At 49.8% G+C, this 27,266-nt stretch overlaps 2 protein-coding genes and 1 long non-coding RNA gene across 4 annotated transcripts in view; 2 read left to right on the plus strand and 1 right to left on the minus strand.

Moving 5' to 3' along the window:
- LOC148125962 (uncharacterized) overlaps positions 1 to 4,467 on the minus strand; it is a 39,698-nt gene extending 35,231 nt beyond the window's left edge. For both annotated transcript variants that reach the window (XR_015743352.1, XR_015743351.1), the window contains exons 1-2: positions 4,378 to 4,467; positions 1,340 to 1,476 (exon numbers count right to left, since the gene is read on the minus strand). This is a non-coding gene — a long non-coding RNA (uncharacterized LOC148125962). The remainder of the gene's footprint in view (positions 1 to 1,339; positions 1,477 to 4,377) is intronic.
- Positions 4,468 to 6,062: 1,595 nt separating this feature from the next.
- On the plus strand, positions 6,063 to 11,095 carry LOC148125963 (BPTI/Kunitz domain-containing protein-like). The gene is made up of 3 exons (XM_087928739.1): positions 6,063 to 6,677; positions 9,234 to 9,404; positions 10,731 to 11,095. The coding sequence occupies exons 1-3, from the start codon at positions 6,572 to 6,574 to the stop codon at positions 11,093 to 11,095; spliced, it is 642 nt and encodes a 213-aa protein (XP_087784865.1). The 5' UTR covers positions 6,063 to 6,571.
- Positions 11,096 to 15,010: 3,915 nt separating this feature from the next.
- LOC148125964 (uncharacterized) lies at positions 15,011 to 27,219 on the plus strand. The gene is made up of 6 exons (XM_087928740.1): positions 15,011 to 15,159; positions 15,489 to 15,623; positions 16,480 to 16,725; positions 20,244 to 20,411; positions 25,703 to 25,870; positions 26,924 to 27,219. Exons 1-6 carry the CDS (start codon positions 15,132 to 15,134, stop codon positions 27,217 to 27,219), a joined length of 1,041 nt encoding a protein of 346 aa, XP_087784866.1. The 5' UTR covers positions 15,011 to 15,131.
- Positions 27,220 to 27,266: the final 47 nt, after the last annotated feature.

Consider the following 27,266-nt stretch of genomic DNA (forward strand, 5'->3'; position numbering starts at 1 on the left):
AAATGGGTATGGAAGAGTTTGTTTTGTGTTTGGTCAGTTGACAGGCTGCTGGCAAGAGGGGCCCCTCCCAGCAGGGGGGAGGAGGAGGGGAGGGAGGAGGAGGAGGGAAAAGGGATAACGACATAATGGAAGGGACCTTGGAGGTCTTCTAGCCCAACCCCCAGCTGTCCGGCCTCTTCTTCAAAGCCGCTAGTGATGGAGCACCCACAGCCTTTGGGGACAAGCAGTTCCACTGGTCAGTTGGAGGGGAGGGAGGAGGAGGAGGAGGGGGGAGGACTTGGCTTGATAGCAGCGTCCCAATATTGGAGGGGATGCCCCAAAGAAGGCCCCCGAGGGCGGCAGGACAAGAAGGGACGGACGGACACCCACCCAGGAGAGAAGCAGCCTGGGACTCAGGGGAGACCTCCTGACAGGGAGGACCAGAAGTCGCCCCCAGAAATTCTAGGGGCTCCGTCACTGGAGGCTTCCAAGGGGAGGCTGGACAGCCGCTTGTCCAAAACGGTCCAGCGTTTCTTGCCTGAGCACGGGGTTGGGCTAGAAGACCTCTGAGGTGCCTTGCCACTCTGTTCTTCCGCTGTTCCGTTATTCTGAGGAGGGGAAATGGGCAGCCAACATCTCTGGCAGACCCTCCCTCAGCCTCCCTTCTCCCACCGGTTCACTCGAGGGCAGCGTTTCCCCCCTCCCTCCCCCCCCCACTGGTTTGCCTCCTTGGGAGTCAGGGAGACGGTGGGGGAAACCCCTGGGCAGAGGGAGGGCGGGTCAGGAGGCAGAGCCTGGACTGCCCTCCCCTTCTTCCACCAGGGGTCGGGGGTGCCCCGGATCGATCTGGAGAAAGCCCAAACCCCTCACCCCTCTGAACGTGGTCAGAGCATCCTTGGGTCAGGAGGAGGGACCCGGGAGGTCTTCTAGCCCAACCCCAGCCCAGGGCAGAGGTCCTCGGAACCTCCATCGGCCACCAACCTCCAGAGACGGAGGCAGGGAGGCTGGGAGCATCGAGGTTTCATCCAGGGGAAATGCAGCGAGGCGGCTGCCCCCGAGACGGACGGTCCGGAAGGAGGATGGTTACGAGGTCAGGAAACGAAACTCTGCGTGAGGGGGAAAGATCTTTTATTGGGGTCGGGTCACCTCCATCAGAGGGGGGCAAGAAGATGAGCAGTCATCCAGAAGACCAAAGGCCCCTCAGATCACGGGTGGCAAACTCAATTCTCTTGAGGGCCGCATGAGGCCTTGGGTTGGCCTCAGGGGAGGGGACAGCAAAGAGGACCCCAGGCATCACTTCCACATTCCACTTTCTCCATCTCCTCTCCCCCTCCCCCCATTCCAGAAATGGGAGTCGTACCTCCTCAACTCCTCTTCGGCAGGCGAGGCCACAGCCGGTGGGGCAGCAGAGGTAGCCTTTCGCACAGTCGGCGTCTGAAAGGCACTGCATAATACAGATGCCAATTTCAGGGGCCTTTGGACAACGCCTTCGTGGTCCTGCAAGAAAGGCGGCTGCTGAGCAACAGAGTGGGAAGGGACCTTAGCACTTATATACCACTTTATAGTACTGTCCACCCTCCCTAAGCGGTTCACAGAGTCAGCCGGTTGCCCCCAACAATTTTGCACCCTTGAGTAATGGCGGCTAACTTATTGGGGCTCCTGTGCCAAAAATTGTGCATCTGCTTGCATGCTCACGCTCTTGTGCCAGCACCCAGAAGGCGATGCACACACCCCTCCGCCTGCGCATGTGCGCACAATCCTCCCCGCCGCCCCCTTACCTGCACTGTGCCTCCCAGCTGATTTTTGGCCCGTTTGAGGCCTTTTTCGGCCTCCCAGAGGCTCAAAGAACGCTTCTGCAGCCTTTGCAGGCCAAAAAATCGGCCCACTTCATCACTTCCGGTATACAAGAAGTATAAGAAGGCCTATTTTTCAGCCTGCAGAGGCTGCAGAAGCTTTTTTTGAGCCTCTGGGAGTCCGAAAATCAGCTGGGAGACCCACGCTTGTACAGTGAGGTCAGTTTGCCTGCAACTCACATGCTGGCACAAATGCCATGGGTTCACCATCACGGCCCTAGAGGTGGAGCTCTTGCCTCACCATCAGGAGGCTGTGAGTTCGATGCTAGATAGATGCAGATATTTCTCTTCCTGGGCACCCTGAGAATATATCTGCTGAAGAAAACTCTGCTTTGGTGACAGGAAGGGCATTGGGCCATTAAACAATCTGTTAGGTCCATTCTGTTGCCCAGACTCCACCCCTCTAGGAATTATAGGTCATTAAAAGAAGAAGAACACAAGTACTATATTAGTACAACCCCCACACACACACCTTTTACAACCCTTAACTTCATTAACTTGACCCAGCCAGAAAGCCGCTGGGCTGGTCACCCTTACGACGTATGATCTGTGAGTTTTCCCTTTGTTGTTCACATGGACACTGTGAGCTTCTGCACCAGAGACAAATTCCTTGTTTGTCTAATCACATTTGGACAATAATTCTGTTTTATTCTGCAAAAGCACCCCGTTTTTCCTCCCAGGAAGCTTCCCGGGGCCCAGGAAGACAAACAATGGATCAGGGTCACAGTTTTCGCCACCCCTTCCCACTCCCCTGCCCCCTTTGGCCTCCTGAGCCTCCTCAGGGGAGCCCCGGAGGGCTCGAAGCAGGAAGATAGCTAGGGGGGTCCTGGTGCAGCTGATCATTGGAACCGCTGATGGCCGGGAGGGAAATAAAGGAAATGCCTTAAGGAGCAACTGGGTGGGGGAGAGTGCAGTCAGCGAGGTCAGGCGTGCGTGATAAGGACCGACTGGGCAGGGAGGGGAGGGGAGGGGAGGGCAGAGAGGGGCGGGGCCAGACAGGGGCACAATTTGCTGGTTCTCCAAACTGCACAGAATCTTAACAACCGGTTCCATAGAACCGGTCCAAACCGGAAGAATCCCAGCCCTGATTCTATTCTATTCTATTCTATTCTATTCTATTCTATTCTATTCTATTCTATTCTATTCTAGTCCACTCCATTCCTCTAGGTCTCCCAAACTTTTTCAGTCCGCTGCTCCCTGGTGCTACCAATTCATCCTCAGTGCCCCCCACCCAGGGGTGGGATTCAAATTTCTTAACAACTAGTTCTGGGGGCATGGCCTAATTTGTGGCCGTGGCTTGGTGGTCATTTGATTGGGTGGGCGTGGCTTGCTGGCTTGCTGTGGCTTGGTGGTCACATGACGGGATGGGCATGGTATGGTGGTCATGTGACTGGCAAACCAAATAGAAGTGGTCCTTGCTTAATGGCCGGTTGCTTAGTAAGTGTTCTAATTTATGACTGACCTCCCCGGAGCTATTTGACCTGTTTTTGAAATTTGACAACCATGCACACACACACACACACATACACACACATACACAAACATACACACACTCCCTTCTAACCCTGCTGGAGCAGGTGGTTGGACTAGATATCTCATTCACTTTCTCCTCCCTCCCTCCCTTCCTCCCTCCCTCCCTCCCTCTTTCTTTCTTTCTTTCTTTCTGTCTTTCTTTCTTTTTTTCTTTCTTTCTTTCTTTTTCTTTCTTTCTGTCCCTTCCTTCCATTCCTCCCTTTCTTTGTCTGTCCTTTTCCTTCCTTTTTCTTTCTGTTTTCTCTTTCTTTTCTTTTTTGTCTCTTCCTTCTCTCTCTCTTTCTCTCTCTTTCCCTCCCTCCCTCCATATCCAATTCACTTTCTCCTCCCTCCCTCTTTCTTTCTTCTCTCTCATTCTCTCTCTCTTTCCCTCTCTCTTTCTTTCTGTCCCTTCCTTCCATCCCCCTCTCTTTCTTTGTCTCTTTCTTTTCTTCCTTTCTCTTCCTTTCGCTCTACTTTTTTCTTTCTTTACTTTGTCTGTTCCTTCTCTCTTTCCCTCTTTCTCTCTCTCTTTCCCTCTCTCTCTCTCTCTCTCTCTCTCTCTTTCTCTCTCTCTCTTTCCCTCTCTCTTTCTTTTCTCTCTCTCTTTCCCTCCCTCCCTTTCCCTCTCTCTTTCTCCTCTCTCTCTCATTCCCTCTCTCTCGTTCCCTTTCTCTCTATCCCTTCCTTAACCCATCTACCTATTTTCTGTCAAAGGCCTGGGCTAATCCTGCATCACCCTGTTTCCTGTTTCAGAGGCCACGGCCCTTAACCTCCCCGTTTCCTCCCCCACAACTGACTCTTTCGTTGTCCCACGGCCGTGTGCCACCTTCCCCCTGTGGCTGGCTGCCAGGAAAGGCAAGCCAGGGCTGAGCCATTGTTGTTGCTGGGCTCCCTGCCAGCCCACGTCACCCTTGTCACGAATGCCTGCAGCCGCCGCATGGGTTATTTTTTTGGTGCGGCTGCACTGCAGCTTCACCCAAAAAAGCCCCCACATGGCGTCTCGATGCTTTTTGCAGCAAAAATTACCGACCTCCGGCTTTGGTTGCTCTGCTTCTCCAATGCACCGCTGTGGCTGTCAGCGATTGTTGCTCATGCACACGATGTCGCGCATGCCCAATATGGACTGACTAGGCAGGGAACGGAGGAGCGGGCGGAGAGGAGCCGGGCCAGCAAGGGGCCCGTTTTACTGGTTCTCCAAACTACCGGGAACAGTAATGAATCGATAAAATCCCACCCTTGAATTGCTTCCTGCGTGGGGCCCACCTCCAGTGCCTCCTGCCGCCTCTTAGCGCCCCCTAAGGCATCCCACTGCCCCCCAGGGGGCGGAACCCCCGCTTTTGCAGGATATCTCCCATTGACCATGTGGAAGGTACCCTGAACCATCATACTGGGTTCCTCCTGTCCTAATACCCAGAATTCCCAGCCAGCACAAGGTTATGGCCGGGAATGTTGTGCCCTCCTGGTGATGAGACTCTGCAGAGACCAAGGGGGTGTTTCCACCTTGGACGGAGAGATGAAGAAGAAATGATCCCTTCGCCTCCTGCTCGGCTGAAGGGGCTTGGTGGCCTCCATCTTGTCTCTTTGACCAGAACAAGAAGACCCGCCCCCCTGTCTCCCCCTTCCCATGAGGATTTACCTACCTATCTTCCTCTTTTTGAGGTCCATGCACCTTCTTGGAGCAAAAGAGAGGCTCTCCTCCTGCCCCACCCCGAAGCAGAAGCTCCCACCCACCTTCGCGTTTGAACTTGGAGAATATAGATCAGGGCTCCTCAACCTTGGCCACTTTAAGACTTGTGGACTTCAACTCCCAGAATTCCTCAGCCAGCTTTGCCTCTAGCAAATCTGGCACATCTAGCACTCCACAGGAAGTCATCTGCGTCATGCAGTGGGGGGGGGCTTCTCTTGCTTCTCCCCCCGGCCCCTCAGAAATGGCCTTCCCCTCCTTAGGGGAGGGATAGAGGTGTCCATAACGCTCTAGGTCAGGGGTGTCCAACCTTGGCCACTTTAAGACTTGTGGACTTCAACTCCCAGAATTCCTCAGCCAGCTTTGCTGTCTGAGGAATTCTGGGAGTTGAAGTCCACAAGTCTTAAAGTGGCCAAGGTTGGACACCCCTGCTCTAGGTGGATCTCCGCTGAGTCAAGGAATAGAGCTAGCTGGTTTTTTCCCCTTCGCAAGACAGGAGTTTCGGGGCTCTGGCTTGTTCCCAGTCCCACATCCATTCTACTCTTGTCAGCTAACTCAGGGCCCTTCCTCCCTTTTTAACTGGGGGTGGGGGGGGGGGGAGATTCCTTTCCTTTATCCGCTCAGGCCTCTCAGCTTCGCCTGTGATTACGTCTTCCGCTTCTGTTTGTAGCTGCTTCTAAAAGGCTTTCTTTAACCTGACTTCCTCTCCAAGAATCCCAGATGTCGGGAGCAATTGAGGAGGCCGGGGGTCAGGTATGCCAGAATGTTGAATTTTTATAGTTCCAGCTGGCTGTCGGGGCTTCAACATATCCCCCTCGTTCAAATCAAAAGTCTCGAGCCGCATCTCGGAAAAAACAAATTAGTTTATTAGAAACTGCCATGTTGGCGCGTGTCTGGGTGCAACCGGTACTAAATCACATTGCACACTTCCCCCTTGACCGTGGTCTTCCCCCCACCGCCTGGATGTGACTTCTCCAATGGGACACATCTGTCTCCAAGAGTCCTCCATCGTGTTCTCCAATAACCTTCTTCTGCTCCGACAACTTTGCTGAGTTGATATCTAGGCATTTCAAGAATGCCTTCTTTTCCCCGACTTCCTTTTCCTGGCAGCTAAAAAGACCAGAGGGGTATCTTTTTAGTCGACATAAGTCTTAAAGTTGCCGAGTTTGGAGACCTCTGACCTAGAGGTTCCACTATGACCACCGCTCCCTTCCTAGTCTCCTCCGGAAAGGGGACTCGGTCCATCCCGCACGGCTCAGGGCTCTTGAGCCAGGCCGGTCTGTGTTGGATGTTGCCAGTCCAGGGGATTCAACCATTGCAATAGGCACACTGGGTGGAGTTCAATCATTACGCAAGGTTGTTGCATTCTTGGAAACCACAGCTGTGTCCTTCCTCCTTCTGAGGTTGGCCTTCTGGTCCAGAGGAAGAACTGCATTGGGAAAGTCCCACCAACCTGCAGTTAAACTGCCCCCGGCCCCTTTCTCCGGCTTTATATACTCCTACCGCTCCAGCCAAGAGACCTCCTTCCTCCTGAGAGACCATGTGGTCCAGGCTTCTTCTCGTTGGGGTGCTCCTCTCCTTCTCGGCTGACCTCCAGGCTGCCAGTGGCGGAGATGGTGAGGAAGAGAGCCAGAGACCTCTGAACAGTGAGTCGAGCCACAGGAGACCCCTGGTGGGAGATGGACCTGGGAAGCCGGTTGGGCTGGGCTGGGAGGATTTTCTCTCCTGGGATTACAGATTAACAGGGTTGGAAGGGACCGCGTAGGTCATCTGGTCCAACCTTCTGCCCAAGTAGGAGATCCTACACCCTTTCTGACAGATGGAAGTCCAGTCTCTTCTTGAAAGCCTCCCGGGATGAAGCTCCCACAACTTCCGTTCCATGGGTAGATGGTTCTCCCTGTCAGAAGGTTCCTCCTTATTTCCAGGTTGAATCTCTCCTGGATCCGTTTCCATCCATTCTTCCTTGTCTGGCCTTCAAAAGTGCTTTGAGAAATAGCTTGGCCCCTTTCCTTCTGGGGCAGCCCCTCCAATATCGGATGACTGCTCTCCTGTCTCCCCTGGTGACGCTCCCCTGGGGTGGGTTTCAGGCTCCGGCGCCCTTCCTTTCCTGCAGGGGCATCCTACCCCTCTCAAGGCAGGAATCAAGCAGTCAGCGCGGCTCTTGGCCCGTTGCAGAGTGAGACCCTCTCCTTCCCAAACCTCTTTTCCAGCTGGCACACCTTGCCGACCCTACCCCAGGTGTCCCCTGCCACCCTCCTGGCTGGTTGGGGTTTGCTCTTATGCCTTTGGGGAAGGGGGAATCCGCATCCATGACCTTGAAGAGGGACCCGCTTCAATCCCATCGCACAGACCTGCTCTGCCTGCACGTTCAGCGCATACTAAGGGCAGTACAGTTTGAACTTACCTTATTTCCTTACCAGCTGAGAAGAAACCTACGGGAGTCTGCCTTGGTTTCCAAGTTATATCAGTGAGTGGAGTCAGCATATCAGTTCTCACCACTCAGTATTTTGGGTCAGAATTGCTGGCGATGGAAATCTTCACGTCACCTCTAGGAGCCACGATGAAAAGCGATTCCTCCCATTGTCCAGGCAATAGGAGGAGATTGGTGGCCCACGTGGGACGGGCAAGGACCACAGGCCGTTCCCATGTCTTAGGGTTGCATATTTCAGCAAAGATGGAGTTGAATTCACAAAGTGAAGGATTTTTGCCTTTCCTTTCCCTTGACTGGGACAAGTGCCGGCTTAGCTAGGCTTGTGGGGATCTCACGAAGTCACCCCACGTATCGCTTAAGTTCAAGCCTTCTGCTAAGCCAAAATGCGTTTTACTTGGTTTGGGCTTAGCGTGTTACATAAATAGGCGTTGTTTTTTGTAAGAGAACCCTTGGGACTTTTGTGTTTATGTAGATGGTGGGATACTTTCTTGCTGCTAATAAAATATTTTGCATTTTTTTTAAAAAAAAAAGAAGGACCTGCTTCTTGTGGCACAAATTAGGACTTTTTCCAGGCACCCCACATTCTTGGGGTGCCTTCTGGGGATACATGTCCTTGTTCCCCCCAAGAGGGAACCCAAAGAATGTGGCCGTGTGACCTACTGGGAATTTATCCACCCATTTCCCTACCTTTAGTAAACATCCCACCGAGAGACTCATTTACTTTTTTAAAGTTTCTGCCATTTGTGAATAACTTGCAATGATTGATTGCATTTTCTAAGCCAACACAGAAATACTGGATATCTTTTCTTTTTGTTCCGTCCTTCCATTCCTCTAACCTCAGCTGTGAAGGCGACTTCTCCTTTGACCGAAATCTTTTCTCAGTGGGACGGGCAAGGCTGGAGGACCCCTCCTCCTCCAGAGTTGGCTTGTTCCCTGGTGGCCCAGTCCCGGGGATCAAAGCCCCGGATCCAGATGTGGGGATCCTCAGGATGACCCCCTTCCCAAAGTTGAGACGAGCAGAGAAGAGCAACTAAAACGTTTAAAGGCCCGGAGGCAAAAACATATGAAGAAGGGTGGCAGGAATTGCGTATGGCCAGTCCAGAGGAGAGAAGGACCAGGAGTGACATGATAACAGTCTTCCAGTCACCCAGAGAAAAGGGAGGGGGGGATGGGGGGGTCAACTTATTGTCAAAGGCATCAGAAGGCAAGACAGGAAACAATGGGTGGAAAGTGACCAAGGAGGGAGGACAATCAACCCAGTGGAACAGAGGTTGGAGGTGCTTCGTCACTGCAAGAAGAGGCTGGACAGCCACTTGCCTGAAATTCCACACAGAGCCTCCTACTTCAGCAGGGGGTTGGACTAGAAGACCTCCAAGGTCCCTTCCCACTCTATACTGATTGGTTGAGTTGCTGGCCTTCCCCTCCTCCGGGAGTTGGTGAAGGAGGCTTTGCAGCATTCGCACACAGACCCCTCTTCTCCTGCTAAGCGTCTCTACCTGAAGCCCAGAGAACCTGCTGCCTTGGCACACAAGGCCTACCCAAGGCCTCCAGGTGGAGGAGGTGACAGTAATCAGAGCACATGTATATAAAAATAGTTATTTATCAATATTTATACATTCATTTCATTATTTATATCCTGCCCTTATTTTATTGTTTTACGCACAACTCAAAGCTGGTGAAGGTGTCTAATCCACCTTCCTCCTTCTATTCTCTTTCCCCCCAATTCTTCCAAAAGCGACCCCCTTCCCCCCAACCCCTCCGGGGCCTCCAGCTTTCTGCCAGGTGCCTCCAGACCATCGTAAATGCAGCAACGAGTCCTCCATCCGGGTCTTCTACAACTCCCAGGCGGGCGTGTGTGAAAAGTTTGTTCATCGAGGCTGCGAAGGCGACCGAAACAACTTTGCAACCCAGCTGGAATGCCTGCAGGCCTGTGCCAGCCGCGGTGAGCAAGCGGGGTGGGTGGGGAGGAGGCTGGGCCAGGAGGGGATTGGGGCCCTTGGGTCAATTTTCACACTCTTCTGCACGTCAAAGCTCTCTCTGTTCAGAGAATCGAACAAATTAGAATAAAATAAAAATGGAAGAGAACGGAACAGAATAGAAGAGAATAGAAAATATGAAACAGAACAGAACAGGAACAGAACAGAACAGAACAGAACAGAATAGAATAGTACAATAGACAAGAGGAATGGAGTGGATTGGGGTGGACTAGAATAGAGTAGAGTAGAGTAGAATAGAATAGAATAGAATAGAATAGAATAGAATAGAATAAGGGAATGGAATGGAATGGAATGGAATACAATACAATACAATACAATAAGGGAATAGAATGGAATGGAATGGAATAGAATAGAATAGAATAGAATAGAATAGAATAGACAAGAGGAAGGGAGTGGATTGGGGTAGACTAGAATAGAGTAGAGTAGAGTAGAATAGAATAGAATAGAATAGAATAGAATAGAATAGAATAGAATAGAATAAGGGAATAAGGGAATGGAATGGAATAGATATATTCTCAATGTGCCCAGGAAGAGAAATATCTGCCTCTACCTAGGATCGAACTCACAGCCTCCGGATGGTGAGGCAAGAGCTCCACCTCTAGGGCCGTGATGGCGAACCTATGGCATTTGTGCCAGCATGTGAGTTGCAGGCAAACTGACCTCACTGCACATGCATGTGTCTCCCAGCTGATTTTCAGCCTCCCAGGGGTTCAAAGAAAGCTTCTGCAGCCTCTGCAGGCTGAAAAATAGGCCTGTTTCATCACTTCTTGTATACCGGAAGTGATGAAGTGGGCTGATTTTTCGGCCTGCAAAGACTGCAGAAGCTTCCTTTGAGCCTCTGGGAGGCCGAAAAGGCCTCAAACGGGCCGAAAATCAGCAGGGAGGCACAGTGCAGGTAAGGGCGTGGTGGGGGGGATTGTGCGCACATGTGCAGATGGAGGGGGGGCGTGCATTGCCTTCTGGGTGCTGGCACAAGAGCATGAACACGCAAGCACATGCACAATTTTTGGCACAGGAGCCCCCAAATGTTAGCCACCACTGTTCTAGCGCACTGTGCCACTCCTAATGTTGTACTTATGTCGACCCCTGTGCCAATTCTGAGACATTGATGCAAGCTGCAGATCTTGAGTTCTTGAGATACTAATCTCACTTTCCCACCATTTGCTGAATTAACAGCCGGTTTTGGGCCAGCAACATTTCGAGAAGAGATATTGGGGTGAGGGGGGGAACCCTTAAAAGATCAGTGCTCAGAAGCTTCTGCCTCCCTCCAGATATCTGCCAACTGCCGAGTGATTCTGGGTTTGGCGATGCCTTTCAGTCCCGCTTCTTCTACAACACCGTCTCCGAGGCGTGCGAGAGTTTCCTCTACAAGAGCAGCAGAGGAAACGCCAACAACTTTTGGGATGAGGACACCTGCACCCAGTTCTGTGCCCCACGAGGTAAGGTGGGGGGGGGACCCCCAGGGGCCTTTGGTCCCCAGCAGAAGCCAGAAAGGGAAGCAGACCCAGAGAAAAAGCCAACTGTGCCCAGTAGAGGGAAGAGGGCTCCTCCGTACGCAGAATCTCTGACCCAAACCTGGTTCCAAGGAAACAAACACGGAATGGAAGTAACAGCAAAACCTTTTAATGATCCTTGACAAATTCCGTCACAGTTAAAAGGCTGTTTCAAACTCATGGTCTCTGATAAGAACAAGCCTTGCCAAGATTGCACAAGGCTGCCAAGAGCGCTAGATAAAGTTACTAAGAAATACTTCAAACACAAAGAGTCTCCAAACACAAACTAAGAGAGGCTGAACGTCCACAAGGCTTGAGTGCAAAAACTTCTTTGCTTCCTGCAAACAACTTTGGTTTCTCAGCTAGCTTTCATCTCTTAGGAGAGGGGCCATCACCTTGTAGCCTTACTCCCGAGTTGCCTGTGCTGCTGCAGCTGCTCTTTCCTTCAAGCAGCCCTGTGTGCATGCGCACAGGCTCCTCGGGGGCCTCTTCCTCACTGCTGCCAGTCTCCACAATTTCTTTTTTTTTAAACAAGTTTTATTGATTTTACAAACAAACAAACAAAACAAAACATCATTAAACATTAAAAACATAAAACCTCTTTCCATTGTAGATCTTTACAAGGCAGGTAACATATTGCTTTATATCACGTACTTATAATTTATCCCATTTCCATATAAACACGTAAATTCCCTTTACCAAATTCCACATTGTTTCTCTTTAATCATTATTCAATCATATTTCCTTTCTAATTTATCTGCTATTCAGTCATCACATTTATATTTTCCTCTGGCTTGTTTATAATTATTCTCATCTAGTCTTCCTCCGAGATTTTATTATTTAATTCTTAATTAAACACACACACATAAGACATAAACATAAAAACATAAAACTTTCTTCTAGAAAGTAACTTGGCCCCAGATTACCTCTTTTTGTATGGACTTCAATTGAATTCATGCTCTTCTTATATACCATTACCTATCTTGTTTACCATTCTATATCTATTATATAACTCCTCTCCACTTTTGCCTCATCTTAATTCTGTTTTATATATTTAATCTTGCTTTAAAGAAAAATATTTTTATATCTTTTGTCCATTTCTCCATTTACATCTGTCTCATTTCCAATTTAAAAAAGAATAGTTTCCCCTGGAATCACTAATCGGAGTATGATGCCTTTCTATCATTCCCCTAAATTAAAATTTAAAATAACACCTAAATCCCAATCAGATTCTGCTTAGTACATTCTACTATTTCAGAAACCAATACTACAATAATAAATCCATAACAGTCAACACATTAATCCATTAAACTCTATATTTAAACTAATATTTTAAACATTCCCTTTAGTATTTTATTAAAACTTATTATCATTCATTATTAAACCTTTTAAAGTTATACCTTGATATTTTAGTCTTATTAGATCTTAAAAAGTTTTGATTATCTATTATAATACAAATACCACTATTACAATATTCATGTGTACTTTGCAGAATCCCCCTTTTTTTTAAAAAAAAATCCTATATATTACCCATTATCCCTAAAAAAAATTTCCTTTTCTCCATCTTGTCTTATACCTTTGTAACTTTTTTCCCACTTTTCCCTTTCCTTCTTAGCCCGCCTAAACTTCTTACCCCCTCCTTTCCAAACCTCTGCCTTCTTGATTTCCCCTTTCTGTTGCATTCCTCTTTCCTTTTGCTTTCTAGCATTCTGTTGTTTTTGCATCTTCTTTTTCTCTTTCATAAACATTTTTTTATTTCTTAAGTCCTTCCTTTTCGCTCCTCTCTTTCTCCTTTCTTTCTTAGTCACACCGTTTAGTTCATTAAAAATGGCTTCTTCTTCCTCGGCTTCTTCCAGCTGTTGTTTAATTTGCTGACACATGACAAGCGCCATATCTAGGAAACAAAGGGCTTCTCCCATAACATCTTTGCCTTCTTTCTTTATTTTTAAATATTGTTTTTTTAGTTCATCAAGAGATAGAGCCATTTTGAACTGTTTCTTCTTCTCTTTCTGTATCCTCTTATTATTATTAAGCCAATCAGTTATTTCCAAACTTAAAACAGTTCCCAAAAGTCCCAAAATCCCACAGTCATCAAACAGTCCAGGCAGATTACAAGCTTCTTCTTTTTACAGTTTCTCTTCTAGGGGTGAAGTCAAATTAGGGAAAGAAAAAACGTCCAATCTGTGCTTTAAATCTTTCTTAGAATTAATTTCTATTCTCTTTATCTTCAAGGCATCTCCTCCAACAAAGTCTTAGAGTAAAGATTTGTTTTTCCAAGCCTCTCCCTTCCCACTTATAACAAAGGAGTTTAGGTTTTACCTTCTATCAAAAGGCTGGTTTCCCTTGTCCATTTGTTAATTCCATAAGGGAGGGAGAGTAACTTCCCCTTTTCGTCACTTTTCTTTGCAGCTGAAAACATCAATCGGGAACATTATAGCTTCCAAGCCAATACTTTCCCAGGTGTTAAATATGTCCTTAAGGTCCCAGTTCGACCAAGAAAAAACTTTCGTTTTAAAACTCCTTCTTCCTCCTGCGCATTCTTTATCCAGTTGCCGGCTTCTTAATGGCGGCCATAAAAGACTGCCGCTCCACCGTCTTGAGAGAAGGGGGTTATTGCCGGCTTGTGGGGGGGGTTTGCGATGCCCCTCACCCCCGTCCGGATCCCCCCTTTCTTCAGCTTCCCCAACAGGGCAGCCTTAGCCTCCAAATCCATCAGGATCGGAGGCACCAAGGCGGCTAGCACAGCAGGGATCGCTGAGAAGGCAAATCCCTGCTGTCACCGAAGCCGACAAACCGGAAGAGGAGCCTCCACAATTTCTGAAGGCAGCACTCCCCTCCCTGATGGTCCTGGCCCCATCCCTGCCTCAGACGCAGGCCCCTCATCAGAGTCCTCACTCTCTGAGACTCAGCCGTCTGCACCGGCTGCCAACGAACCACAACACCACCTCCTGGAGTTTTCTGTCTTTAAAAGTAGTGTGGGATTTACAACCACAGTGGTGGCCCAATTCCTGTTGCTAAGCGAGAAAGCCCCCCGAGGTCAACCCCAGCCCTGATGTGGCCCTCAGTGAAATTGACAGTGAACAATCCGCCCACGGAACAGAAGTTGCCTTCGGAAGTTGTGGGAGCTGCATCCCTGGAGGCTTCCGAGAAGAGGCTGGGCTGCCCTCGGTCTGAAATGGGGTAGGGAGGGGCTGTCAAACTCAATTTCATCAGGGCTGGGGTTGACCTTAGGGGGCCAGGTAGGTGTGGCCGACTAGGTGGGCGTGGCCAGCTTGACGCCACTCCCCAAAGTGCTGGCTGGCATGTTTCCTATTCACATTGAGTAGTCTGGGCCGTAGCTCTGCTGGCCTGACCTTGCTTCTTCGCAATGGGTAGACAGGGCCAGTCTTTCCTCTTTGCATTGGGTGGACAGGACGGCCCTGCAGCTGGATCCTTCCAAACTGTGGGCCAAACGCAGCCCATGGGTCTATAGGGTCCCTTGCTTGAGCGGAGGTTGGACCAGAACAGGGGTCTCCAACCTTGGCAACTTTAGCCCTTGTGGACTTCAACTCCCAGAGTTCCCCAGCCAGCTTAAAGTCTTAAAGTGGCCACGGTTGGAGGAACTGGTAAGAGCTTCGGTCAATTTGCTTGTGATCTAATCTTCCTTCGTTCTCACAGCTGTTCCCACTGCAGGAGCAAGCCAACCCACTTCTCTCTGTGTCTCTGTCTCTGGCCCTCTGACTCCCCCTCCCCCTGAGGGGTCCTTGGTGCTCTCTGAGCCTCGGGTTATTTTCTTGCAGATGCTAGATGGCCTGGCTAGGTAACATCATCACCATTCCCTTTGGGTTGGTGGAGACGAGAGGAGGAGGAGGAGGAGGAGGAGGAGGAGGAGGAGGAGGAGGAGGAGGAGGAGGAGGAGGAGGAGGAGGACCGTGGTGTCCTTGATGCTCTCTGAGCTTGGTGGATTTTTGAAGATGTTTCATAACTCAACTCGGGAACCTTATCAGTGCTAGAAGGAAGTGGGTTTGGGAGGAGAAGAGCTCTGCTTTGCCCAAAGCTGACTGAGATGGCTTCCCTTTCTCTTCAGGTCCTCCCTCATATGGCCAGTGCCCACCTACAATTGCAATTGTTCCCCAGGACTACTACTGCCAGCTGGGCGGCCCCTGCCCGGGGGATGAAAAATGCTGCCAGATTGGGAGAATGACAAAATGTATTCTTCCCAAAGGGGGTGAGTGAGCTCCTGCCCAATTTGGGGCAAGGTGTTTGGAGGGTTGGCAGTTTTGGAAGTGGGAGGAGGAGAATCCAGGAGGAGTCATGTCCCAAGATCTGATTCTGCCCTTGCCAGGGCTCTTCCGGTGCTGCGGTGCCCTTCTAAAGACTCCGGAGATAGGATTGTAGCACCCGTTCTGGTGCCACCTCTACCCATGGCAATTGGCTGGGATGGCAGTTGAGCCCGCTAGGCAACTGGAGGGCCCCGTTGAGACCCACCTGATGGAGATGCCAGGACACCCTTCTTGGCCTGAGGAGCCCACTCCATGCCCACCTTTTCTCTTCCAGTGCACCACCGCTACTGCCCCAGGCCTCAAGACCAGGCCGTCTACAATAAGCTCTGCACAGGAGACTACCAGTGTGGACAGCACGAGAAATGCTGCAGTACGGAGGGTCATAAGAAGTGCGTTGCGGCTGTGGCAGGTAGAGTCTCCGCAGGACGCTTGTCCTCTCTTCCCTGGAGGGCCACAGGTGGTTCTCTCACAGTGACCCTGCAAAAATGAGGGTCCTCCAACTTTGGGGGTACCATCACGCGTTGGGAATTCCGAGACAATGGCTGCTTGGGGGAAAGACTTGACCGATGTTGAAATGGCTGCCAAATGGAGAGAAAACTCACCCAGGATATTTCCTGCTAATCTTCTGGTGGGGTAGACTTGTGACCCATCAAGCCTCACCCCAGGCTCAGTTGCTATGGAAACCCCTGAACTCACCTGGAAATGAGGAGGAGGAGGAGGCTGCCCCTTGGCTGTGCAAGATCCACCTTCCTCTTTAATTTCAGTCCATGGGTGAGGGAGGGAAAGGAGACGCAGAGTCCTTGGAAGCAACCCTGAACGGGTATCCAAGGGGGCCTTGCTTCTGACGGGCTGAGCACCTGAGTGCAACCCCTTCCCCTTTGCTGTGCCCCCTCCAATCCTAGCCTGGTTGCTTCAGTATGCTTAATCCATTCCCTCCCATCTGGCTACCATGAGGTCCTTGGTGATCTCAGAGCTTGGTGGATTTGACCCTCACCTGACGTGACCCTCCCATCCCAAGACCTGCTGAATGCTGACCCTGACCTCCCCGGAATTCCATTGACGACGTCACCTAGCCTGCTAACGAATGTTCAGGAACCGAACCACGAGCTTAGAGGGTGAACCTCTGTCCTCATCTGGGTGCTTTTCCCGCAGATGTTTCATTACCATACTAGGTAACACCATCTGTGTCTGTGCGGAAAACCCCAAGCCCAGGGGCCCCGCAGTTCCCCTCTGAGCCACACATACTCTCTCCTGCCGGCCTCCAGGTGTCGCTGGCATTTGCCCCAAGAAGCGTCTTCCACGGGGCCCCACCCACATGCAACACAGGTGCTTCGATGACCGCGAATGTGACTCTGGGAAGAAGTGTTGCTTGGAAGAGCATGGCCTGAGCTGTGTATACCCTGAAGGATTCCACCGGAGCCAGGACCAGAACCAGGACCAGGACCAGGACCAGGACCAGAACCAGGACCAGAACCAGAACCAGAACCAGAACCAGAACCAGGATCAGACAGGTGAGGAAGAGCTTGGCAAGACCCCACAAGGCAACCACTGGGTCTCTTGCTGTCCAACAGCTTCTCCAAAGGTCTTCAGCCAGTACACACAACACACACACACACACACCCCTGGGTGGCCACTGTCTTCTCCCCATCATCTCCTCACCACCTTGTGATGCTTTGGGCATCCCTGTGCTTGCGGTGTTGCAGTCCTTTGCCAACCTTTCCCTGACCCAGTCCAGGGACAACTGCAAGACCAGCCCCCTGGGTCATTTCTCCTCTTAGAATAACAGAGTTGGAAGGGACCTTGGAGTCTTCTAGTGAAGTCCAACCTCCTCCTCAGGCAGGAAGCCCTATAGCATGTCAGACAGATGGTTACCCGATGTCTTAAGATCTTCCAGTGTTGGAGCATTGACAACTTCTGGAGGCAAGTTGTTCCACTGATTAATTGTTCACACTGTCAGGAATTTCCTCCTTAGTTCTAAGTTGCTTCTCTCCTTGATTAGCAAGAAAGCAAGAAAGTGGAGCCCACAGGCTGAAGAAACACACAGAGATGGAGAGGGAGGTTGGTTGCTCTTCTCTGCACTCTTTTTAGAGTCTCAACATCTTTTTTGTAACGTGGTGACCAAAACCGGATGCAGGATACCAGGCGTGGCCTTACTAAAGGTTTATAAAGTGGTTCTTATAAGTGACTAGCTGAAAACCCGGCGTTGCCTGGGTTTTTATTTATCCCAGTCCTGTATTAGACAGGAAAAGGAATGAAGAATGTCTCTTGTGTCAAATCAGAGGGGGGGGGGCTTGTGGAGTACTGTGAAGCCGTTACCATGGCAAGTCCACTGTGCTGTACAGTAGAAGCCATATTAAGGCACAACAGGCTGTATCTTAACAGAACTTGAATCCAAAATGCACACTATCACTGTCAAAAATACTGTGATTTGACACTATAGATATATGTTATGACTCCCCTTCAAAATTCCAACGAACAAAACAGAAAGCAGCCGTTTCAAATTAATTCAAACAGAAAGAAGTCTTACAAGATAACGGCTGGCAGAAATCTCAATCCACAACATAAATCTTTACTCTGTCCGGCAAACCAGTCCTGGCCATAAATCTCCAGTCTCAGAGCTTCTTGCTGTAACGTCCTCATTCAAATAAGTCACTTTGTTCCTGGCAAATTGTACCAGCCCAGCTGTGTCCTTTTATATTCATTAAGGCAATGTGCTAATTTACTGACTCGCTCTCCTCATTCGCTCCAGCTGATTTTGCCTTCTCAACCGTCTTCTGTTTTTTACATTTAACCACAAATTTTCCAAGTTCTCATCTCCACTAGAAGACTCTCTCAAAACTTCCCTGTCAGCCATTCCCGGCTGTTGATCAGATAAGGAACCAGAGGAGGTCAAAGGTCCTGACAATTCTAATACATCAGGTCTGTCGTCCTTTGTCACGTCTATCTCCTCATCCTGGTTACCAGTCCAATCACTGAGCCATGCCGGCTCATATTTTTCTGCCATGTCCTCCTTACTTGAACTCATATCAGTCACAGGAGCTGAATCCAAGCCCGGAGCCACAACAGATATATATACTTCATTCCTTTCCATTTCAGTGGCCGAGGTGTTCAAGAATCATGCTGGAACACACACACAGAGATACACCCACCCACCAAGGGGTGTTAGGGGTGTCTTACCTCCATAATATTTTGTTCCAGAGAGTGAGTCATCTGTGTAACAAGCTTTGGTTGAAATTGCTTGAGGTGCTCCAGAGTTATGCTGGAACACACACACACACACACACATACACGAAGAGAGAGAGAGAGAGAGAGAGAGAGACCCATCCACATCCACACCCACATTTTCACAAAAGTCCAGCTTGACATCCATGGATGTTTGAGCAGCCTGAGCAGGGGAGAGAGGCGGGCTCTGCTTTCTGGGGAGGGGGGCGCACCGGGGGTCCTAACGACTCTCCAAAGCCAATTCTTTGAAGAACAGAGTTGGAAAAATGTCTCCGGAGATTTCCAGTCATCCAGGTCTCAAAGGTACTTTTTTCTTCAAAAAGCAATGGGATTGTTTTTTCCAGGAGGAAGAGGAGGAGGAGGAGGAGGAGGAGGAGGAGGAGGAGGAGGAGGAGGAGGAGGAGGAGGAGGAGGAGGAAATGTTTTGCTTCTCACCCAAGAGTTAAAATTGGCTGGAAAGAAGAGAAGGACCAGGGGAGACAAGAGAACGGCCTTCCAATAGTTGAGGGGCTGCCCCAGAAAGGAGGAGGAAGGGGGTCAAGCTATTTTCTAAAGCACCTTTGAAGGCCAGACAAGGAACAATGGATGGAAACTGAAAAAGGAGAGATTCAACCTGGAAACAAGGAGAAACTTTCTGACAGGGAGAACAATCCACCCGTGGAACAGAAGTTGCCCTCGGAAGTTGTGGGAACTTCATCCCTGGAGGCTTTCAAGAAGAGACTGGACTAAATAGGAATAGAATAGAATAGAATAGAATAGAATAGAAACAGAATAGAATAGAATAGAATAGAATAATAATAGAACAGAACAGAACAGAACAAAATAGAACAGAACAGAACAGAATAGAATAGAACACAACAGAATAGAAACAGAATAGAGTAGAATAGAATAGAATAATAATAGAACAGAACAGAACAGTACAGAACAGAACAGAACAGAACAGAACAGAACAGAACAGAATAGAATAGAATAGAATTCTTTATTAGCCAAGTGTGATTGGACACACAGGGAATTTGTCTTGGTGCAGATGCTCTCAGTGGACATAAAAGACCATTTTAAGCTGTGTGGATTTCAACTTCCAGGGTGGCCTTCAACCCCCAACAGGGCTGGCTGAGGAATTCTGGGAACTGAAGTCCACATATCTTAAAGCTGATAAGATGGAGGAACCTTGGAGGGGCGCCTGTTCAGCAAGCTGGCTCTTCCCCCACCCGAGGTCTTCTTCTCCGGCTTCCCAGCCAAGCTAGGCTAGATGCCAGCTAGTGGCCAGCCAGGCAGATCCCTTGGGCTTCTGAGAGTCAGGTCCAGTGGTGGGATTCCATTTTTTTTACCACTGGTTCTGTGGGAGTGGCTTGGTGGGCGTGGCTTGGCTTGGTGGGCGTCGCAGGGGAAGGATATACCGCAAAATCCCCATTTCCTCCCCACCCCTCTGACCTGCTTTGCAGCTCCCTTCTCCTGGGCAGGGCAACCAAAGGAGACCCAGCCCATCAGCTGGGACTCAATGGGAGGCAGAGAAGAGGTGGGGTTGGCGGGGCCAGTCAGAGGCGGGATTGGCCGGTTCTCCGAACTACCCAAAATTTCCACTACCGGCTCTCCAGAACCGGTCAGAACTGGCTTAATTCACCACCTCTGGTCATGTCCCCCCCAAGACAGAGATGCATGAAGCCCCCAACTGGCAAAAGGGCACCACGGGGCAGGGGACAGGGTCCGTTCGACAATGACTGAGGTCTCCTGCCCTCCTGGGCCCCCTTGAGATGTGGGGCATCCAGGCGCAAACTTTGAAGTCTCGCCCATCCACTCTGTTTTCCAGATATCTGTCAGCTGCCAGAAGACCGCGGCCCTTGCAGAGGATATATTCCTCGCTGGTTCTACAACAAGGAGACGGGGAGATGCGAACGTTGGTTCTACGGAGGCTGCGGTGGGAACGCCAACAATTTCAAGACCCTGCAAGAATGTGAGCAGCGCTGTGTCCTTCCAGGTGAGGCCCAGACAGAGGGGAGGGGTGGTCCGGTCTGAGGGAGGAACATGATGAGCTGTAGGCCAGATGGATTTTGCTAGCAGGCTATGATGGGAGAAGAAAAAGGAAGGCGGGAGGGGGAGAGAGAGTGAAGGAAAGAAGGAATGAAGAAACAAAGGGATTGAGGGAGGAAGGGAGGGAGGGAGGGAGGGAGGGAAGGAGGGAGGGAGATGGAGGGACGGACGGATGGAATGGGAAGGGAGGGAGGGAGGAAATGAGAAGAGAATAGAAGAAGGAAGGAAGGAAGGAAGGGAGAGAGGGAGAGAAGGAATAGGAAAGGGGGAAGGGAAGGAAGGAAATGAGAAGGAAATAAGAGAATGAGAAGAAAGGAAAGGCGTCGATGGGGAAGTCGTACCAGCTGGAGCATGCAGAGGACATTCCGGGGAGTCAGGAACCAAAAGAGAGCGATGGAATACAGGGTGAATATGCATGGAGCGCGGTAAGGTGAGCCGGTATGCCACAGGGTTGATAACCGCCTCAATCGGGAATGGACCGATGAAACGATGGTCCAATTTCCTAATTGGGCGATCAATCCGAAGATGTTTTGTGGATAACCGCACCTTGTCACTCACAGTTAACGGAGGTGGTGCTCGACGTGACCGGTCCGCAAACCGTTTATAGTCCTCTTTTGGTCGTTCAAGTTGTTGCCTGACTAAACGGTGGACCGCTTGTAGTTCCTCCAGAAAATCTTGTGTCTCAGGAACCGGTGAATCCATCCAAGTTAATGGGAAGAAGCGCGGATGATAACCTACATTCGCGAAAAATGGCGTTACCCGAGTAGAGGTGTGCTGCGAGTTATTAAAAGCAAATTCTGCCAATGGGAGGTATTTCGCCCAATCGCTTTGTCGCTGATTAACAAAACACCTCAAATATTGGGTAAGAATGCCAATCACCTTCTCAGTCCTGCCATCAGTTTCTGGATGGTGTGCTGACACTAAGCACACCTGAACTTGTAGCGCTGTCATTAACTGTTTCCAAAACTGCGCAGTAAACTGAACTCCATGATCAGAAACCACTCTATCTGGCAGTCCATGCAGACAAAAGATATGCTGTAAAAATAGCTGAGCCGTAGTGCGGGACGAAGGTAATCTCCGACAGGGAATGAAATGAGCCATTTTAGTCAGCATATCAACTACCACGAGCACCGTCGTGAAGCCCGACGAGGATGGTAAATGCATGAGAAAGTCCATGGAGATCGCTCCCCATGGTCTGCCCGGAGTCGGTAATGGTTGGAGGAGTCCAGGGGGCGCACCTGATGCCACTTTCGCTTGCCTACACTGGACGCAAGAAGCGACGTAAGAGAACACATCGTGACGAACCCGAGGCCACCAAAAAGTCCGGGTGACCAAATGCAAGGTTTTATAAAATCCAAAATGGCCAGCAGCGGGGTTATCATGACATTGTGTCATGATGAGAGCTCTCAACGACCTGGTAGGTACGTATAATAAACCCTGATGTCAGAGCAAGCCCTCTTCAAAGGACCATGGAGAATCAGGTCCAACGTCCTTCTGTCTCTGCTGCGTCCACGCATCCAATCATTGCGCCTCTCGTATGCGAGCCCACAAGTCTACTGGATCTTGCAGTACAGCCAAGGATTCTGGTGGTAACACCGTTCATAGAGGAAGAGGGTCCTCGGGACCGATATACTTGGGCTTCCGAGACAACGCGTCTGCCCTCCAATTCTGTCCACTTGGAACATAAGTAACGGAGAAACTGAACCTGGCAAAAAACAACGACCACCGAATCTGGCGTTGGTTCAATTTCTTAGCTGTGGTCAAATGTTCCAAGTTTCGGTGATCTGTCCGAACCTCTACCTTGTGCCGAGCCCCCTCTAAATGATGTCTCCAGGTCTCAAAAGCAGCCTTAATGGCCAACAACTCCTTTTCCCAGATGGTGTAGTTGCGCTCTGAAGCTGTGAGCTTCCTAGAATAGTATGCGCATGGGAAAAGAGGCGCGCCATCCTTCGAAGCTTGTAACAGTACCACTCCGATAGCAACATTAGAGGCATCTGTCTCGACCACAAATGGACGATTCGGATCAGGATGCCTCAATATCGGCTCGGCTACAAATGCTTTCTTTAAAGTTTCAAAAGCCTGTTGTTGTGGAGGCCCACACACAAACGGGACCTTCTTACGGAGGAGCTGAGTTATGGGGTCCATTACTTTAGCAAAGTCTGGGATAAAAGTCCGATAGTAGTTGGCGAATCCCAAAAGACGTTGGACGTCCTTGACTCGACGAGGGGCTTCCCAACTACACAATGCCTCAACCTTTTTAGGGTCCATAGCGATGCCCTCGGGAGAAATGATGTGCCCTAAAAACTCTATCGACGACTGAAAAAAGAAACACTTCTCCAGTTTCGCATAGAGCTTATGCTCCCGAAGACGCTGCAGCACTTGACGGACCTGATGAAGGTGGTGATCCCTGGACCGAGAGTAGATTAAAATATCACCAGATACACCACGACAAACCGATCCAGCATGTCCCGAAAAATGTCGTTCATCAAATGCTGGAATACAGCGGGAGCGTTGGTTAGACCAAATGGCATGACGGTGTACTCGAAATGACCATAACGAGTGCCAAACGCCGTCTTCCACTCATCCCCCTTGCGCATCCGAACCAGGTTGTAGGCCCCACACAGATCGAGTTTAGTGAAGATAGTAGCCTCTCGCAACCGCTCCATCAATTCTGGAATGAGCAGTAAGGGATAGCTATTCCTCATGGTGATAGAGTTTAGTCCTCTATAATCACAACAGAGACGCAGTTCTCCCGACTTCTTCTTAACAAAAAGAACGGGAGCCGAAAGAGGGGATGACGAGGGTCGAATAAATCCCCAAGCTAAGTTTTTATCCAAAAACTCTCGGAGTGCAACCAACTCGGGCTCCGACATGGAGTATAATCTCCCCTTTGGCAATGGAGCGTCCGGTATCAGGTCCACGGGACAATCATAAGCACGATGTGGGGGTAATCGGTCTGCCTCCTGTTCGCTGAAAACATCGGAGAAGTCCGACAGCTCCGAAGGAATTGAGACAGCAGGAGAGGCGATATCTTGGCCAGCGCAAACATGCCTCAGGTGGCCCACACATTGTAGGCTTGGAAAAGAAATGGCATTCTGCGACCAAGCCACCAATGGATCGTGCAAATGCAACCAGGACATTCTGAGCACCAAAGGGAGATGGAGGTTCGAGGTGACATAAAAACTTATCGCCTCCTCATGATCCCCAATACGCATACGCACTGGCTGAGTAGCGCAGCGAATGAGTCCCGACTTGAGTTCACGCCCATCTACGGTTTCCACCTTAATGGGTGGATTCACAGGAATCAAAGGAATTCCAAAATGTGTAACAAAAGCACAGTCCATAAAGCTGGTTGTAGCCCCTGAATCCACCAGCGCAATGGCAGGAATTCTTTCCTTCTGGGACTGTGAAAAGATACGAGTGTCCAAAAGTAAGTGCCGAGGATGACCAGGATTTACTTTAGCAATTTGGGATGGGGGTGTAAGATGTGCCCGACCTAAGGTTTCCCTGAGGTCGGGCCTACCCCATTTCCCGACGGGCCAGGAATGGTTTCAGGCACAGGTCTGCGAGTCCTTCTCCGAGTGCAGGAATTTGCAAAATGTCCCGGACCCCCGCAATAAAGGCACAAGCCTTCCTGGTACCTTCTCAAATGTTCTCGCACCGTTAAGCGAGGGCGGAGTGTGCCTAACTCCATCGGTTCCTCAGCATTAACCGTGGGTTGGAAAACTCTCAGTGGCATGGGTTGTGCACGAGAAAACGAAGATGGTTCCATAACGAGCCGTTTGTGTCCACGTTGCTGTAAATGAGCTTCAATTCGTAAGCACTGAACTATCAATGCATCCAAAGTTAAAGCCCGCTCTGCATGGACCAGCTCATCTTTGATGGCATCAGACAAGCCTTCCTGGAATGCAGCCATATGAGCCGGTTCGTTCCAGTTAGAGTCCATACACAGCAAACGAAATTCTGCAACGTATTCCTGCAGGGAACGTTTCCCCTGATTAATGTCCCGTAACCGTCTGTCCACAGTTTGTATCTTAATTGGGTTCTCAAACATCACTCTCATTTGTTGGAGAAAATCCTGGAAATTGTTCAACAATGGGCTATCTTGAACTAACAAGGGAGTAGCCCAATTAGCAGCCTGCCCAGTTAATAAACTGATCATAAATCCTACTTTAGACCGGTCAGTTGGGAAGTCTTCAGGCCTCAGAGAGATAAACAATTGGCATTGACCCATAAATGCCAGGAACCTGTCCATTTGCCCAGAAAATTTCTCCGGCATGGATACTGGGCTTTTCCTCACAGGAGGGGCAGGGGGAACAGCAGCAGGGCTTGATAAGCTGGAAACATAATTCAGCAATTGTGTTACCTGATTCTGAAGCGTCACATTGCTTTGCAGTAGCTGATTAATTTGTTGTTGTTGCTGCTCTACCAAACGCTGCAGTTGATTTGAATCCATCTTGCTTTAAAGATGGTTTGTTTGTGGCCAGGAACAATAATGTTATGACTCCCCTTCGAAATTCCAACAAACAAAACAGAAAGTAGCCGTTTCAAATTAAATCAAACAGAAAGAAGTCTTACAAGATAACGGATGGCAGAAATCTCAATCCACAGCATAAATCTTTACTCTGTCCGGCAAACCAGTCCTGGCAATAAATCTCTAGTCTCAGAGCTCCTTGCTGTAACGTCCTCATTCAAATAAGTCACTTTGTTCCTGGCAAATTGTACCAGCCCAGCTGTGTCCTTTTATACTCATTGAGGTAATGTGCTAATTTACTGACTCGCTCTTCTCATTCGCTCCAGCTGATTTTGCCTTCTCAACCGTCTTCTGTTTTTTACATTTAACCACAAATTTTCCAAGTTCTCATCTCCACTAGAAGACTCTCTCAAAACTTCCCTGTCAGCCATTCCCGGCTGTTGATCAGATAAGGAACCAGAGGAGGTCAAAGGTCCTGACAATTCTAATACATCAGGTCTGTCGTCCTTTGTCACGTCCATCTCCTCATCCTGGTTACCAGTCCAATCAGTAAGCCAGGCTTAACTGGCTTAATTCACCACCTCTGGTCATGTTCCCCCCAAGACAGAGATGCATGAAGCCCCCAACTGGCAAAAGGGCACCACGGGGCGGGTGACAGGGTCCGTTCCACAATGACTGAGGTCTCCTGCCCTCCTGGGCCCCCTTGAGAGGTGGGGCATCCAGGCGCAAACTTTTAAGTCTCGGCCATCCACTCTGTTTTCCAGATATCTGTCAGCTGCCAGAAGACCGCGGCCCTTGCAGAGGATATATTCCTCGCTGGTTCTACAACAAGGAGACGGGGAGATGCGAACGTTGGTTCTACGGAGGCTGCGGTGGGAACGCCAACAATTTCAAGACCCTGCAAGAATGTGAGCAGCGCTGTGTCCTTCCAGGTGAGGCCCAGACAGAGGGGAGGGGTGGTCCGGTCTGAGGGAGGAACATGATGAGCTGTAGGCCAGATGGGTTTTGCTAGCAGGCTATGGTGGGAGAAGAAAAAGGAAGGCGGGTGGTGGAGAGAGAGTGAAGGAAAGAAGGAACGAAGGAACGAAGGGATTGAGGGAGGAAGGGAGGGAGGGAGGGAGGGAGGGAAGGAGGGAGGGAGATGGAGGGATGGACGGAGGGAATGGGAAGGGAGGGAGGGAGGAAATGAGAAGAGAATAGAAGAAGGAAGGAAGGAAGGAAGGAAGGAAGGAAGGAAGGAAGGAAGGAAGGAAGGAAGGAAGAAGGGGAGAGAGGGAGAGAAGGAATAGGAAAGGGGGAAGGGAAGGAAGGAAATGAGAAGGAAATAAGAGAATGAGAAGAAAGGAAAGAAGGAAGGAAGAAGGCTGGAAGAGAGGGAGGGAATGAAATGAGGAGGAGGAAGGAAGGAAGGAGAAAGAAAGGAAGAAAGGTGGAAGAGAAGGAGGGAAGGAAATGAGAAGAGAATGAGAAGGAAGGAAGGAAGGAAGGAAGGAAGGAAGGAAGGAAGGAAGGAAGGAAGGTGGGAAGGAGGAAGGAAGGAAGGAGACTGAAAAAGGAGAAAGGAGGAAGGAAAGGAGGAACAGGGTATTGTCCCTCACAATACCACAAAGGCTACTGCCTGTCAATCAGTCATAGACGGTAATTCAGGAGTCTTCAAAGAGAACTGAGAGGGACCGACGGACAAGTCCACTGCTCAGCAGAGGAGGGAGGGAAGGGCGGAGTGGATCTCCTTCTGTGTTTCCAACTCATCTTGAGTTGTTTACTCGATTCTATATCTAGCGATAGAATTCTACCTAACTTCTACGAGAATACGTTACTTTTTTTCCCTGAAAAAAAAAAAAGCTAGAAAAAGCTTTTCGAGTGAGCCTTACAAAGGCCCTGCTGAATTCATGGATAATTTTCAAAGAGAATCGAAACGCTCCCACTTTACTGATAGGATCCCATCTTCCCCCCACCCCACCCCTCTCCCCCCAAAACCCTTGCAGATGTCAACCAGCAGGGCACGTGCCCCGCCATCGTTCAAAGTGAGGACGCTCCTTGTGGCAGGTTCTGCTCTGATGATGCCAGCTGTCCGAGCATCCAGCGCTGCTGTGACACTTCCTGTGGGAAGAAATGTAAAATCCCGCAAGAAAGTAAGCCGGATTCCTGGACTGGGAGGGGAGACCGGGGGCGGGGGAGGGCAGAAGGAGGGCACACAGGTGGAAGCTGCCAGAGGAGGACGGTTGGATGCCAACCTGCACTGAGACAGCCTCCGTTGGGTAGATTTTATTTAGTTGGTTAGTTAGTTAGTTAGTTAGTTTGTCAAACATGTATGAGAAAACAAGCAAA

Source organism: Pseudonaja textilis, chromosome 3 (assembly GCF_049901715.1).
Source record: "Pseudonaja textilis isolate UNSWEBS1 chromosome 3, rPseTex1.2, whole genome shotgun sequence".
NCBI classification, from domain to species: Eukaryota; Metazoa; Chordata; class Lepidosauria; order Squamata; family Elapidae; genus Pseudonaja; species Pseudonaja textilis.